At 38.3% G+C, this 16,924-nt stretch overlaps 1 protein-coding gene across 1 annotated transcript in view; it reads right to left on the bottom strand.

Moving 5' to 3' along the window:
* AXDND1 (axonemal dynein light chain domain containing 1) overlaps positions 1-16,718 on the bottom strand; it is a 49,669-nt gene extending 32,951 nt beyond the window's left edge. The window contains exons 1-10 of the mRNA XM_070396356.1: positions 16,643-16,718; positions 15,180-15,352; positions 14,647-14,750; positions 11,400-11,520; positions 10,577-10,662; positions 8,758-8,814; positions 7,194-7,296; positions 5,250-5,371; positions 3,208-3,348; positions 2,402-2,506 (exon numbers count right to left, since the gene is read on the bottom strand). Of these exons, the coding sequence (XP_070252457.1) occupies positions 2,402-2,506; positions 3,208-3,348; positions 5,250-5,371; positions 7,194-7,296; positions 8,758-8,814; positions 10,577-10,662; positions 11,400-11,520; positions 14,647-14,750; positions 15,180-15,352; positions 16,643-16,718 (1,088 nt within the window). The remainder of the gene's footprint in view (positions 1-2,401; positions 2,507-3,207; positions 3,349-5,249; positions 5,372-7,193; positions 7,297-8,757; positions 8,815-10,576; positions 10,663-11,399; positions 11,521-14,646; positions 14,751-15,179; positions 15,353-16,642) is intronic.
* Positions 16,719-16,924: the final 206 nt, after the last annotated feature.

Below are 16,924 nucleotides of genomic sequence, written 5' to 3'. Positions count from 1 at the left end.
AAACATTGATCAGCTGCCTCCTGCACACTCCCTACTGGCTGGCACCGACTCCAATCACTCCACACTTTTAGCAGGTGCAAGTGGGGCCCGCAAAGTCAATGCATGGGAGCGGCAGCGGTGGGAGCGGAGCTGCCAGCAGACAGGGGATCAGGGGTTGCAGCTAGAAGGGCCGGGCCAGGGCACAGAGGATGGGCTGAGACCCACCCCATGCCTACTGTAGCCTCGAGGCCCACAGTTCCTTTCAAGGTGCACGAATTTGTGCACTGGGCCCCTAGTCTATATATTAAAAGCCTAAGCGACCATTACAGCAGAATGACCAAAATGACCAGTCACTATGATGTGCACTGACCACCAGGGGGCAGACGCTCAATGCAGGAGCTGCTCCCTGGTGGTCAGTGCACTCCCACAGTGGGAGGGCCGCTCAGCCAGAAGCTGGGCTCACAGCTGGCAAGTGCAGCGGCGGTGGTGGGAGCAGCAATCCAAGAGGTAAGGAGCAGCGCGCAAGCAGTCAGACATCCCCTGAGGGGTCCCAGATTGTGAAAGGTTGCAGGCGGGGTTATGAGACTCCAGCTTGCCCCCCTACCCCTCCAGTGCATGAATTTCGTGCACTGGGCTATTTAGCCCAGTAGGCTATTTAATAGTATATACATTACCACTTTTGGTTTTTAAAAATCCATGTGTTTACATGTACATAGAAAAAGTGTCCACAACAATATACATCAAGATATTTACAGCAATAATCTATGGGTGGTAATGATGCTGGAGGAATTCATGGGCCACATTTCCCAGACATGAGTAGGAATGAGGTGGAGGTTGTTAGCGTGCCACTGAAATAAGTATCTGCAGAAGCCCCTACAGGAGGATGAGATGTGGACGATTTTATTGGCATAGAGTTATATTTCTCGGGTTTCAAAGTCCCCTGCACCTTAAGCCAGCCCCGGGAAAGGTGCAGCTGGGGTTTCAGCAGAGCCAGAACTAAGGCCAGTGTCCAGTTTCCATCCATGTTGCAGGGGGTTTGGTTCAGCATCCAAGCTAATTAAAGTCCATTAGTCCACGTGGGTACACGGGATCGCGCCCTGCAACAGGAGTCACAGGAGCCAGGCCAAGAGAGCGAGAGGGAACTTCCTTGGTTGGGAAGTTTATATATTTAGCTTTCTCGAGCTTGCAATGGTCACACCCATCCTGGCCAATTACCTGTTTCAGGTGTGACTGATGAGCAAGCACCTTCCCATGTCCCTCGGACCTTTACTGGGCATGTGTCTAAATCGCCTTTGTTTAGCCCCTTCCTCCATCAATCAGTGGGGAACAGACTCGGAGAATGTTAAATGCAGCTTTTGGCAAAGCTGAATAAATGGCATGCCTGTGTCTAGACTTCCCTTTCCTTCTTTCCTGTTAAATAATAACCAGGTTATTACAACAGAGTCAGTCAGATCGTAATATTGTTTTATTCATTTTTGCTTGTTTGTGTTTTCTAATGTTCTTATAAGGTATATGTACTGCTTCTATGTTAATAAAATATTTTAAGTCAACTAAATAAAAATTTAAAAATGCAATTAGACATATCTTTTGATATATTCCCAAGTGCTTCTAGTAATTAGAATTCTAACAGAAAATGAAATTAAATAGAGGTCAGCAATCTATGGCCTGTGGGTTAAATCTGGTCCACTACTTGTTTCTTGTATAGTACATGAGCTAAGAACTTTACATATTTAATTTTACTTTTTATATTTTTCAATAGTTAAAAAAATAGAAGAATACATCACTGACACATGAAAGTTTTACAAATTCAAATAAAGTTTTACTGGAACACAGCCATGTTTTGTTATTGAACCCTGGCTGCTTTCAAACTACAATGGCACATTACAGAGGCAGAATTGATTAATTGTATCAGAAACCATATCTCACCATTTGACCCTTTACAGAAAAAAAACTGCTAACCCCAAATAGAGAATAAAACATTAAGACCATAGTAGAATCACTAAAATCCTCCCCCCAAAACTAGACTCACACTATTCATTACGAAAATGCAAACAAAAACCAAATATCTTTTCATACCTATGCAATTAATAAGATATGGGCAAAAGGCAACTCTCCCGTCCTGATGCGTGGACATATACCGGTGCAACTACTTTGTGGAATATTTGGCAACATCTAGCAAGACAAGGCTATGCACATCATATGACGCAGTAATTCCACTTCCAGGTATACACCCCTGGAAGACTATCACTCAAGAAGGCATTACACATCTACCAGATGTGCATTACAACAGTGCCTGGAGGAGTTAATATACGTAATAAACTTTACGCTGTTGTAATTTTTAAAAACCTCCAAATGTTTCTAGAAAATTTTGAAATACAGTGTGAAGCAAGTATGACATAATGACAAACATTTGGTAACTCACTTGGCATTCTTTTCAGCATCTAAAAGAGCTTGTGCCAAATCCTGGTGGGTTTTCTCTGCATCCTTTGTTAACTTTATATCATGTGCCCGAACCAAACACAGCTCCCTGAAATAAAGCAGAGACATTTTATAATCGTAAAGATTTCCAAAACTCTCTACCCAGGAAAATCAGATTACACTCAGGACTCTTCACAGTTATCACTGTACATCTCTTCCTAGTTTGTCCACCTTACAAACCAAATCAATAAACCTAGTGTACATCTGGATAGAATCTTGCCAGGTTTGTCAATGGAATCAGGCTGGCTAGAAAAGGCAGAAAGAAAATGTGGGGGTATCCTCTAGAATGGGGTGAAGGTAGGTGCTGACAGGCCAGGCCTCCAGGCTGCTCCGTCCTTCCCTCAGACCTGCCTATCCCACCCTCTTCATCCTTGCCACTAATATCTTGCTATGAGTTTAGGTGATCACTCACTTTGATTGCTATATGATGCTTGTTCTCTTGGGCATCTGAACCTTAACATCCATAATCAAGGCACTGCTCTGTAAACCTGGTAAACATCTCTATCTTAGACGGGAGAAGCAGATCTTTTCCCTACTGAATACACACAGAGCCCTAGTTTTGTGGTAACCTGTGTAACCCATGTCTATATATCTATATCTACATCTACATCTATATCCAATCCTTTCTGTTCTATTGCTAAACATGAAAACAAAAGTCCTCACCTTTAACCATTCTACTTTCCCTGAATATTCCTGACACACTTTAGAGACATGGCTTTGACTTTTGTGTTTAAGATAATCAGTTTTTACCTGGACAGTTCCTCAATAACACTCCTAAAATTGTACAATTCTTGCAAAATGCGCTGATCCATCAGTCGCTGAGTTACCAAGTCCTTGTAGAAGTCAATCATCTGCCGGGCAATTTCGTCAAGCATTTGTACATACCGTTCTCTGCATGATAAAGAAGGAAACCAAGACATCATGCAGAAGAAAAGGAAAAAGGAGCGAAAATATGAGAGACAAAGTAATGTTAGAGAAACGCTGGACAGACACAAATACAGAAAAAGAAAGGGATTCAGGCTGTGTATTCCTACTATGCTCACACACATGAATGAGCCTTGAAGAATTTTAACCAGTCACAATTGGAACATCTGAGATGCAAAACAAAACAGGACGTGTTTCTTTCCCTTCTTCTAAAGTATACACTCTATCAGGGTAAGAACCATGTCTTCCATATTTATAACATCTAACCGAGTGCCTTGAATATAGTGGAATTTTTACAAATAGTTGAATCTGTGAATAAAACAATTTTCCTCAAACTGACCAAAATGTAACCACTATTTAAAAAGAAAAAAGGTCCTGCCCTTGCCAGTTTGCTCAGTGGTTATCATCTGTAATCATAGACCGAAGGGTCTCAGGTTCGATTCCTGGACAAGGGAATGTACCGAGAGCAGGTACCCAATAGGAGGTGTGCAGGAGGCAGCTGATCGATGTTTCTAACTCTCTATCCCTCTCCCTTACTTTCTATTAAAAAATCAATAAAATATATTTTAAAAAAATAAAAATAAAATAGGCAAACATTTTAAACATTTCACAAAAAGGACACATCCTCAATAAGCTCATGAAAAAGTGCTCAACATAATCAGTTGGCAGGGAAATGCAAGTTAAAACCATAATAACATACTATTACACACCCACTGGAATTGTCAAAAATAGAAAGACTTGCAAAACCAAATGTGAGCAAAATATGGAGTAACCTTTTCTTAAAGGGCTTTGGCTTGCCTGCCTGTCTCTTTCTATTTAGACTTCCTGGGATAGAACCCCACCCTATTTTGGCCTCTAGAAGCTAACTCCTAAAGTCAGCGAGAAGATTCCTGCTTACATCAACTCCTCAGAAGGGGAAGGTTTGGATACACTGTAGGTCATCTAGTTCCTTTGCCAGGATTCCTCACCTATCCCTCCTGGCTTTGTTCTTAGGTTGACACCTCAGACTTCAGTTGTCCCTGTCCTCATTCTAATTTGGCATTCTCCAGCTCTTGGTGATGTTTCAACAACTTACTCCTTAGTATCTAATCTTGATCATCTCTTATTAATGGCTTTGCTTCTAGTGTCTCAGCACTGTCAGACAGGGGAGCTCAGCTTCCACAAATCATAGTGGACAAATAGGGCAAATTTATATTATTAATGCCCATTCAGGAGAAACAATATGACTCTATAGCAAGTAAGCTGCAGAATCCAGTATTTTAATTCTCCTGTTTCTTTCAGCTTTTGGAAAGTACCAGTGTGGTGAGGAGGATTATAATAATAATAATAATAATAATAATAGTATTTATTATCATCATCTATAACAATTATATTTATTGAGTACCTAATTCTGTGCTTTCATTTAAACCTCACCACAATCCTATGAAGCATCTTAATGCTTGGCAGAGTAGACAATCAATAAATATTACTGACTGAGTAATGATGAAATAAACAAATGAAAATTTTCATAGTAGCTATTTTCTTCATTTACAGATGAGAAAAATAAGGCTCAGACTTTTACCTAGGTCACAAACAGATGATAATTTGAAACCAGATCAGTCTAGCTTCAGAATCTATACTTTTTCCACCATTTCACATAGCAGTTCACTCCCAATCATAAAAGAACATGATGTCAAACATCTCACCAGAAATCACCTTAAGGAAGTTCTCAACTATTATATTTTTATTATAGAAAATATAATAAAAATGTAATGAGGCTCCTTCTTATCAAAAGGACAGAGAAGTGTACTTTTGTGATTTTCTCAAATGCAGAGATAAAAACAGAATTCTAATATAAAATTCTGGAATACTCCAATAACAGCTCTCACCTGATTTTGGACAGTAGTTCTCCTCTATCTGCACAGTCCACACTGACTTGTCGAATAAGTTCATGAAATACTGTATTATAAATGGTCTGTTCCTTCTTCAATGTATGTAGCAGTTTGTGCATCTGGCAGAAGTTAATTAGCATTTATTATGGTCTTGTCAGTAAAAACGTTTTAGGATTTAACCACCCTGAATGTGAACTAAGTTTTAGAAACACCTTGATTTATTTCACTTACATTTTCTGTTATAAATACTTATATGTAAAAATGACTTCTTACTTTTTAAAATCTGTGTCTAATCATTGAACCTCTTTATATGATGCACTGAGGTCACAATATCACTTTTATGTTATTTCTGCCAAAATACAAAACCTGAATCTAATTATGACTACACATCAGACAAACCAAAATTGAGGGACATTCTACAGAATAACTGGCCTGTGCTCTCCTAAATATCAAGATCAAGAAACGCTAAGAACTCTTTCAGATTATAGTTGTCTAAAGAAAATTGACAGCCTGGCCGGTGTGGCTCAGAGGTTGAGTGTTGACCTATGAACCAGGAAGTCACTATTAGATACCTAGTTCGGGCACATTCCCAGGTTGCGGGCTTGATCCCCAGTGGCGGGGGGGGGTGGGGGGGGAGGTTTGCAGGAGGCAGCTAATCAATGATTCTCTCTCATCATTGATGTTTCTATCTCTCCCTCTCCCTTCCTCTCTAAAACCCATAAAAATATATATTTTTTTAAAAGAAAGATGACCAGTAAAAGCACTGTGTGATCCTGGGATCCTGAAAGAGTGGGAAAAATAGTGATGAAAGTCATTATAGGGACAATTGATAAATTTGAATTTCGATCATCACATCAATGTTAAATTTCCTGATTTTGAAAACTGTATTTCAAATATGTAAGAGAATGTCCTCTTCCATAAGAAATATACCCTGAATTGTGTTTGGTGATAAAAAGGCATGATGTTCTCAGCTTACTCTAAAATGGTTCAGAAAAAAACTATACTTATAGAGAGATACGCAGAGAAGGAGAGAGAATGACAAAGCGTATAGGGCACAACGTAAACAATTGGTGAATCTGGGTAAAGGTTACATAAGAGTGTCTTATTTTGAACTATGTTTCCAATTCTATAAAAATAAAGATTTATAAAACAAAAAATAGCCTTCAGAAAACATCTATATCTATGTAAGATTGAAAGAGCCCTTTCATTAAGCACAAAATAAAAATTACAAGTGGTAAGAAAGCACAACTTAATTGGCAGTGCTTTTTATTGGTATGTAAAATAATCTATAGTGCTTAATATTCAATGAAATACAATAATAATAATAATAATAATACAGTTGACCCTGGAACGATGCAGGGGTTAGGAGCAGCAACCCCCATGCAGTCAAAAGTCCATGGACAACTTGTGACTTCCCTAAAACATAACTACTAATAGTCTACTCTTGACCGGGAGCCTCGCCAATAACATAAACAGTCGATTAACACATATTTTGTATGTTATATGTATTATATACTATATTCTTACAATAAAGTAATCTAAAGAAAAGAAAATATTATTAAGAAAATCATAAGGGAGAGAATATATGTTACATTATTTACTGAAAAAAAAATGCACATATAAATGGACGGCATAGCTCAAACCCCTGTTGCTCAAGGGTCAACTGTACTAACAATTAATTATACAAGGTTTACCACATGCCAAGCACTGTTCTCAGTCCTTTACATTCATTATGTCATTAATCTCCACAACAACTCTATGAAGTAAATATCATTATCATCTCTAATTTACAGGCGAGGAAAACGAGGCACAAATACATTAAATGACTTGCCCAGGGTCACCAGCCAATAAATGGCAGGATCAGGATCCCATACAGGCATTCTACCATCCAGAGTGTATGCCTGTAACCACTAACCAGGTCACACAGCTCTTTACCATTACCTGGGTTGGCCCTGTATACTCCTGATTGTCCACGCCAGCCCTCTCTAGCATAGCATCCATCACATCATTCAGTTGGATCACTTCTACTCTTTTATTAGGTTTCCTAAAAGATTGAGGTGGCAGACTTAGTAATTAGTGTTACAATAGGTCATCCTCAAATCACAAAAAAAATATATAATATGTATAAATAAAATGTATATACTAAGGAATATTAATGGTATATTAAAGCATTAGACCTGTAAGTATTGATCTAATGGGCATATCAGTAATACTTTTTTAAATAAAGAATGCAAGTAATATGATCCTCTCTTTCATAAAAGAAAATAATGCTCCCTCCCCCCAAAATTCAATTCACCTGTTGTGTATGATTGTAAGAACATAGAAAAAAATGTGGAGAGATAAACACATTATATTTCACAATATAAGACAGGAAAAGGGAAAAGAAGAAGAGGGGAGAAAAAAAAGACTGTATCAGGCCAGCTGGCATGGCTCAGTGATTGATCATCGGCCCACGAACCAAGAGATCATGGTACAATTCCGGGTCAGGGCACATACCTGGGTTGTGGGCTCGATCCCCAGTTGGGGGCATGCAGGAGGCAGCTGATCAATGATTCTCTCTCATCATTGATGTTTCCATCTCTCTCTCCCTCTCACTTCCTCTCTGAAATCAATAAAAATATTTTTTTTAAAAGACTAGTAAAATGGAGAAATACTAATGGTTAAATGCAGCATATAAAAGTATTGTGTATTTTATATGCTTTATTATATATGATCCCGCAATCCCACTTCTGAGTATTCATCCAAAAGAATTGAAATCAGGATCTCAGAGAGATTATTAGCACCCCCATATTCACTGCAACACTAGTCACAACATGGAGAAACAGCATAGATGTCCATTGATGAAGGAATGGATAGAGAAAAAGTGATATATACAGGCACTGAAATATTATTCAGACTTAAAAAACAAGGAAATTCTGCTACATACAACAACGTGTATGAACCTGGAGGATATGACACAAAGTGAAATAAGCCAGTTACAGAAGGACAATACTGCATGATTACACTCACATGAAGCATCTAAAATAGTCAAACTCATAGAATTATGGATTGGAATTGTGGTTTCCAGGGGCTGGCAGGAGAGGGAAACAGGAACTTGCTAATTAGCAGGCATGAAGTTTCTGTTATGCAAGGTAAGTGCTGCAGGTTTTCTGTAGCACTATACTTAGAGTTAACACTGTATTGCACAAACATTTGTTAAGAGAGTAGATCTCACGTTATGTTCTTACCACAATAAAAAAAAATTTAAAAACAATCAAAAGAATTTTAAAACTGTCAGGAAGCATTTTATAGTACTTAAACATGATAAATATGTAAAAACTGAATATTCAATTGGACAAATGAAAACACTGATTAGATAACAGAATTGTGGGCAATTATTATCTAGGGTTTCTGCTGTCATTTTAATATTTTTATGTAACAAAGTACCAAGAAAACTGTATATTTTATATACAGTATATATAGTTATCCTTTCTAAGAAACACTTTCAAAAATAAATTGTACTTACATGGATGGGAAGAGCAATAGCCTGTTTTCACTATCTTTGAGGAGAGTTGTATATTTGCTGCAATAAATAAGACAGGTAATGTTACTGTGAGAAATTTATCCCCTATCACAACATGATCAACAACTTCAGACCTCAAGGAACTGAGAAGCTGAACGGTAATCAGAGAGATCCGCCATCTTGCACACAACATCATGCCTAAATAGTCTCAGACATCTACAGATACAGGTGTAATGACATTTATCATATTTGGAGCTTTTTTTTAAACAAAGGAGCTTTAATCATATTCCTTAATATATCACAATATGAAAATTTCCTATATTCACTTAAAAAACAGCCTTTTTGAAGAATCAGGAAAGGAAAAAAATGGTGGCAGAGTAAGTGGATGCTGCACGGACATGCTCCCAGGAACAAACTGGAATTACAAGTAAAAAACAGCCTTTTCAAAGTGGAAGGATTTTCTAAGAACACTGACGTAAGCAGTTAAGTGACTAAACAGAACCCAGTTTTCCTGACTCCCAGCCTGATCTGTCCTCTGGGAGTGCTTGTTTAGAGCTAGATGAGTATCGTGAGGAGAATGATCTGGTAATCCTTTAAACTCATTATTATTTATACATCCTTTCTCCTCCCCCTAGTTAATAAGCATTTCCTTTGGTTCTTCCCCCCTACTGGAACACAGTTGGTTAATAAAGTCCATTTTCAGAATGTAGATCAGTGAACAATCTCCAGGGAATATAAAGACTCAGTTTAAAAAATGAGTATGGGAGGAGATACCCCAGGGGCAATGAGCACACCTCGCACCCAGAACTTGCTTTCTAAATATCATTCACCACTAAACGGAATCAGTACTCCTTGGAGAAGTGACTCAGAGCTTATTCCAGAGCTGAAGTTGTGAAATACAAGGTGAACCTAGAAATCTTATCGAGGTCAGAAAATAAGAGAACATTCAAAGGCTTTTGGGGACACGCTTAAAGAACACAAGAGCTAGCTCAAAGGAGCTGACAGTGGCCAAATCTGAACATTTTTGAACATCGAAATAAATATCATAGTGAAGAATTATAACCTATTGAAAACAAAAAGAAATCCATGAGTCCATACGGTAAAATGCAAACTAATAAATACAGAAGAAATGATGGAGTTAAAAAGTCATAAAAAGATCTATAACTAGTGGGTTGCTAGGAAATATAAAATAAGTATTTTTGGTAAAGGGTCATGATGTCTCCAACTTACTCTTGAATAGTGTGTGTGCGTGTGTGTGTGTGTGTCTGTCTGTAAAGCAAATGAAGTATTCGGTGAGTCAGGACAGAGCGTCCTATTTTTGTAACTTGTTAATAATTTTAACTATATAAAAATTAAAAGTTACCCCAAAAATCAGTTCTATTTAGTTACTTGGCAAAATATTATCCTAAAACCCATCATCACAAGGAAATGCCATATAACATATGTACTAGATAAGGTAAAAAGAGTGAGACATTCTGGATATCTATAATAATAAAAGTGTAATATGGAAATTAGACCAGATGTCCTTCCAGACAACCTTCCAGATGAAGCCGGGGCTGCAAGGGAAGCCCAGGTCCCGGGTGCTTGCTGGTGGCCGGAGGGAAGCCGGTGCCAGCAGTTGGGGGCAGGAAGGCCCACTCTTGCACGAAATTCGTGCATTGGGCTTCTAGTTTCATTATAAAACATTAATCCAGTTCTAGTTTGTTGTTGTTGTTAATCCTCACCCAAGGATATGTTTTCCATTGATTTTTTTTTTTTTTTAGAGTGGAAGGGAGGGTGCGAGAGGGAGAGGAAGATATTCAGTATATAACACAGTACTCACTCATCATAGCACTCCAAACCTGAAACTCCTGTACTTGACACAATGTGAAATTCTTCAGGAATCAAAGTATCTGTTAGTTTCTTTGGCTTAAGAAGAATGACAAGAATGAAACCATTAGATTTTTTTTTAAAAAAGAATTGCCCAAATCCTCATTCCTGTCCCAAAAGGATGCTATTTATTAAGAGATTTTGATTAGAAAAATAATATTAGTAATACGGGACATGGCAAGTAGTAAAAAAAAAAAAAAATTGGCAGAGCATGTCTTTTAAAAAAACTTGAATTACATAATAACTTTGGTCTATTAGTTACAGGTGTCCCATATACTATTCAGAAATCCACTGACTTTAAAATTAAATAGGAATTTAAAATTCACCTTAGCAATATCCCCCAAATAAGAATTCTACAACTTTAAACTGTGGATTCTAAAAAAAAAAAATTAATCTCCTAAATTGCATTTTCTAGATTAAAGTGAATAACAGTAGTTTGGAAAATGGCTTAAAATAAGATACTTTTGCTCTTTTCTCACTAAACACCATTTTCTAGAAATAACTAAAAGCACTAAGAAAACTGGTAAGCAATGCAGATCGTAGTTATAGTACAACATTGCTTTAGATTTTGGGAAAATCTTCTTTTTAAGTAAAGAGAGGAAGATGAAATTATTTATCAAATTCCTTTTTTCCTTTTCTTCCAAAGCCAGTCCCGAAAGGCAGAGCTTAGCCCCCCAACAGGTGAAGCCAGTCCCAAAGGGTGAAGCCTAACCCCGAAGAGCCTAGCAAAGAACCTCTTAGTTGTAGTCCCAACAGGGCTCAAATTCTCTCTTTACCTTATGAGGCACAATGGCACCGTCATTTGACTGTAGTGAAGATTTTGAACGTGGGGGGCAAAGTACACCCTCCCTCGGCTCTCCTTTAACATATTTAACATCGTACAGAAAAGAAATATCCCTGAAAAGTAAGAAAAATATATTTATAAAGTCGACTTTCAGTCTGGGAGCTGGATGAGAGTTGGTAAGACCCACACAGCCTTCTCATGGGTAGAAAGGGGCACAAAACTGGTCTCCTCATACTTACCAGGGCTGAGGCTTTAGACATGAGAAGAATATGGGTTCTTCTCTCCTCCACCTTCTCACTCACATCACAAATTCCTGTCCTTCCATCTCAGTTTAAGATATATTCCCTTTCTCAGGATTATTTCCTCCACTTATGTCCTTGATTTCATCTTTGCCCACATCCTTGAGGCTCTCATTTCACCAATCATAACCTCTGTGTATCTCCCCCCTCTATTGGAACATTCTCCTTGGCCTATAACTGAAGTCTTTCCCTCTTCTAAAAATCTGCCCTGACCAGGCATCGTCATTTTACCACGATCGATCGGTTGATCCATCCATGGATCTATCATCTATCTCTCATTTTCAGTTAAACATCCAACTTCTTGAAATTTCCCCAAAATCTGATTTCTATCTTCGTCTCTGTTCTGAAACTATTCTCCAGGAAGCCCCGACAATGACTTTCCACTGCTAAGTTATCAGTTCTTATCTCCCGCTACTTCCCTGGATTTTTTCCAGGGTTGGTCACCTCTCTTTTTTTTTTTTTTTTTAAATATATTTTATTGATTTTTTACAGAGAGGAAGGGAGAGAGATAGAGAGTTAGAAACATCAATGAGAGAGAAACATCGACCAGCTGCCTCCTGCACATCTCCTACTGAGGATGTGCCCGCAACCCAGGTACATGCCCTTGACCGGAATCGAACCCGGGACCTTTCAGTCCGCAGGCCGACGCTCTATCCACTGAGCCAAACCGGTTCCAGCGGTCACCTCTCTTTTTAAAGGCACTCTCCTCTGTCCTGTGTTGCTGGACTCCCTGGTTCTTCCATCCTCTCTAACTGCTACTCCTTGGACTTCTCCGTGACCTCCTGGCTATTGAACGGAAATGCTCCACCACACTCTGTCCTCATCCCTCTGTTCTTTACCTACATGTTTTCCCTTGTCAATGTCATCAAATCTCACTTATCACATTTGTTACCTCCTGGCACAGCTGGTATCTTCCTCCATTCTAACGTTCATCCTCCAACATTCACTAATTCTGTCAGTTAGCACCACCACTCTACTCATCAAAATCTCGGCATCTGTAATGGATTGCTTCCCATCCTTAGCCCTCGAGATCCACCTATCACTAACACATTCATTTTATAGCCACCCTTCTATCATTCCATTGATTGGTCCTCTTGTCTTTTGCCAATGCCAAAATCACTCCTCCGAGTTGTCGTTATTTTTGTGTGCATTCTCAAGTTTGGTAGTCTACATGCTTCTACTAGATTTATCTCCCTACGGAGGTTATAATCATGTGACTTACTGCACATAATTTTCAGAAGTCTCTGTCCCTCCCCCCAATTTTAATTGGTATAGTCATTATGGAATACAGTCTATTGGTTCCCCTGGATGGTTGTCAGCTGAAGGCCATTCCCAGCTTCTAGTGGCCAAGGACAATTCTCAGCTTGTCTTCTCGCTTCCTCCATCCTCGAAGCCAGCAATGGCAGGCTGAATCCCTCTTAGATTTCAAATCTGTCATCCTTCTTCTCCTGTCTCATCTCTCCAACCCATTCCACTGCCTTCCTTTTCCACTTTTAAAGACTTGGGCAATTAATTTGGGCCCATCCTGATAATCCAGGATAATCTTTCCATCTCAAGGTCCTTAACCTTAATCTCATCTGACAAGCCCTTTTGCCATGAAAGCTTCCGAGGGTTACAGTGAGAACATTTTGGGGAAGCCATTATCCTGTCTACCACAAAACAGATCTTCACATTAAAAACATTCCAAGTCAGAAGTCTTTTGACATTGAAGCTTTAATGTCAGTTAATTGCCATATTCAGATATAGCTAATTATTTTTCAAAGTACTTCAAACATCTCATAACTACTGATTATTACTATTAATAACTATAGCCATGATCTGATGGCATAAAATACACTTTATGACACTTAGACCCCAGGACACAAAAGTCAATGGCCCAAGTTTCTGCCACCTTTTCTAACACTGATATAGCTAACACCTCATATTTAAAGAGCACTGTGTAGTTTTACAAGTGCTCTTCCATTCATCATTGCATTTGTTGTTCTATATCCCTGGGAGGTGCACAAAATGGAGCCTGTCTATTATTCTCTTTTCATAAATGAGAAAACAGAACTCAGAAAGACTGAATAACCTACCCAAGTACCAGTAAACATTTGTTTTTTTCAGATGAAGTGATATTTCGGTAAGAAGCAAACAGAGAGTGACGCTGACAAATGGGCCATGCACAGAAAATGAGCAGGTCACAATCTTTCACAGGAAAATGTTGACATTTAGAATATTTTTAGGAATGATATAAAAACAACAAAGAGTATTTACAGATTTGATCTGAAACAGTGTAAAGGTTAAGGGTTCACTTTGAGGAAAACCAGGGTTTAAGCACTTATTTGTCAAGGTTTTCCACATCTTGAAGCTATGTTACCCAGCATTCCTCAGATATACAAAAACAAGAGGGACTAGAGGCGTTCTGCCTGTATGATCTTGTCCCTTTTACTAGGGCACAAGGAATAGGCAAGTAAGGGGACAAATAAAGAAAGGCATGCAAAAAGAATATTTACAGACTGTTGGACCTCAGGGAAGGCAGGGGAGGGTGGATGGGAAGAGATCAAGCAATGAACTTGTATGCATATATGCATAACTCGTGGACACGGACAATGGAATGGTGAGGGCCTGGGGAGGCGGGTGACAGCAGGCTAGAAGTGGTTAATGGAGAAAAAAGGAGGACCTATGTAATACTTTCAACAATAAAGATTTTTTTAAAAAGAAATATATACGAAAAAATTTTTTAAACAAACTAAAAGTACAGTTAGCACCTATTGCCATCCTACTGATAAGGTGGAGGGAGGTCCCTCTTCAGATTGTATTGTGATTCATCAAAGATACTGAAAGCTTCAAAATGTTTGATTATGATTTTTCCAATGCTGTCCCTCCCAAGGAAATCATAAGAAATAAGAAAAAAACAAATGTTCATCTGCATCTATCCCTACTATCTTCCTTTTTTACCTTCCAGCTCCCGTTAGGGAAACAGGATTGTCAATCAGATATTTGAACTTATTCCTTCGAATAGGGTGATGCCAGACGTGATCAACAGCGCGCGGAAGGGTACCCTGGTAAAGAACAAAAACGTGAATACACAGCAGAGGGCGCACTAGTCAAAGAAAACACATTAACCATTTTGAGAATTTACATTAAGGGCATTTGTTTATTCTACATAAAAAAAAAAAGAGAGAGCAAAATTTTTATTCAATATTAGGAGGAAAGACTGAAACTTGAACAATTCTTCAATATGAAAGAAAAATATCAAGACTAAGAGCAGTAGTGATCATTTAGGTAAATCACACAAAAACAAGTTAATGGCAATACTCAAGTATTTCCTTAGAAACATCCATGCAAAAGACTTTAGATTTCAATATAGGAAAATAATGTAAACATACTTTTTAAGACACTCTGGAATACATAACATATGCTCAATAAATAATGAACTGGATACCAAAAAGCTAAGTTTTCCAAAGTACTTTATACATGTATATACACACCTTTGGGGCTTTAGTTTTCTTAAGAGGCAGTAAGTTTTCAGGACAAGAACCAGCATTGGCTGCAGAGGTCAGAGAAAGAAGAACTTCCTGAGGGATGAACTCACTCTGAAGGGGAGTTGGACAGGGTTTTGAGCGATCCACCATATTTTTTCTCTGTCTTATTTCAGGAAGTCCTAGGAAAGCAACGGGGAAAAAAGCGTATTGTGGTTTTTTTGGAGTTAGTTGGCAGTTCCCAGGCTGTCTCACCAATCCCATTTTATATGTTTCTAACAGAAGAAACACTGCATCTGGTTGCCAAGAATATTTAAAATACTCAACAGCATCTGATCAAAAAAAGCAACTCATATTGCCTGCCCTACTTACACTTCCATCAGACACAGGTTCAAAAACTCATTATTCCATTACTCCAAATTCAAAGTTGAAAAATAAATTCACTTCACTTGCTCAGTTAACGTGGACAGCCTTAAGATGATGAGAATGTCTATTTTCCCGTTGATGTGAAAAATGACAAAAGAAGCCTCCTGTTCTCAAAACTGTCAAATTATTTTGTATATTTTTTCTATGTGAGTTCCAAGGCGGAAATAATTACAGTAAATTGGGCATTTATAGAGTGGATGGGATGTGGATTAGGTTTAAAAGTAAAAGTAGAATTGGGATTTTTGGAAATGAAGAGAGTGGACTAATCTGAGCAAATTGTTAAGAGGAAGAATAGTACAAAGAGTGTCCTACCCAGCTTGACAAGGGCGGAGGGGGTATAAAGGTAGGGCTAATACAGGAAAAAGTCTACTATAAGGTCAGTCAAGGAAAGTTAGGCTGTCACTCTTACAGAACTCTCCACTAGTTTCTGCCCCTCACTTAGTATGGCTTGTGTTAATTTCTATAAGGAGGTATCATGCTTTGATCATCATCAAAACCTCTAAAGTTCACATTATCAAATCTGTTTCTTGAAAGTTTGGGGTGGTATCGGAGTTATCAGAGGAAATAGAAAAAAAAAAGTTCAGATGTGGCTTTAGCACAACCTCTCCTACAAATGAAGAATGAGCCCAGCTGATTCTTATTCTAATACAGATTTGCATTTATCTGTATAGGAATGAATATCTTATATAAGGTATTATTTTCATTTAGAATAATTACAAAAGTCTGATACAAATTGGTTCCTCACTAAGTACCAAAAAAAAAGGTACTGTTTCATACAATTATTGGTATTTAAAATAGGATGAATTTAAAACAATATAAAGTAATCAGCCTTTGAAAATAAATTACACAGGTGGAACAGTGAAACAGCAGCCTGACTCAAAAATACTATAAAGAGAATGGCTTTTATTGCAACAAGTGTATTGAAAAAAAACGAAGCTAATTAAGGTATCCTGAACTCTCAGATGAAAGAAAACGGTGGACAGATCATGATTTCTGTCTATGGCCGTGTGATTATTTACGTCTGTAGGACCCGTGAAGAACTTTACCTGTCTCTTCCTTGGATGCAGAGACGTTTAATTTTTTGCCCTCGAGAGATGTGGAGGGCGTTTTCGGGTGAGCCATAATAAACAATGCCTCAAATCACTCTCCTTAGTAATTTGAAATATCCTTCCAGAAAGCTAATCTAGAAACAAATCAGCATGTTAGGCAGGGCTGCCAGTGACCTGCAGGCAAAAAAAAAAAAAGAGGGAGAGACCCGTTATGAGCTTATGTTAAATGTCGGAGTTAACAATTCGTCTATCATGGGTTTGCCTTCGTTAGGGAGACTT

Source organism: Myotis yumanensis, unplaced genomic scaffold (assembly GCF_028538775.1).
Source record: "Myotis yumanensis isolate MYYU_CA2020_CCGP unplaced genomic scaffold, mMyoYum1.0.hap1 SCAF_17, whole genome shotgun sequence".
Classification (NCBI taxonomy): domain Eukaryota; kingdom Metazoa; phylum Chordata; class Mammalia; order Chiroptera; family Vespertilionidae; genus Myotis; species Myotis yumanensis.
Note: the sequence above shows the minus strand (reverse complement) of the source record. Positions and strands in the feature narration are given on the sequence as shown.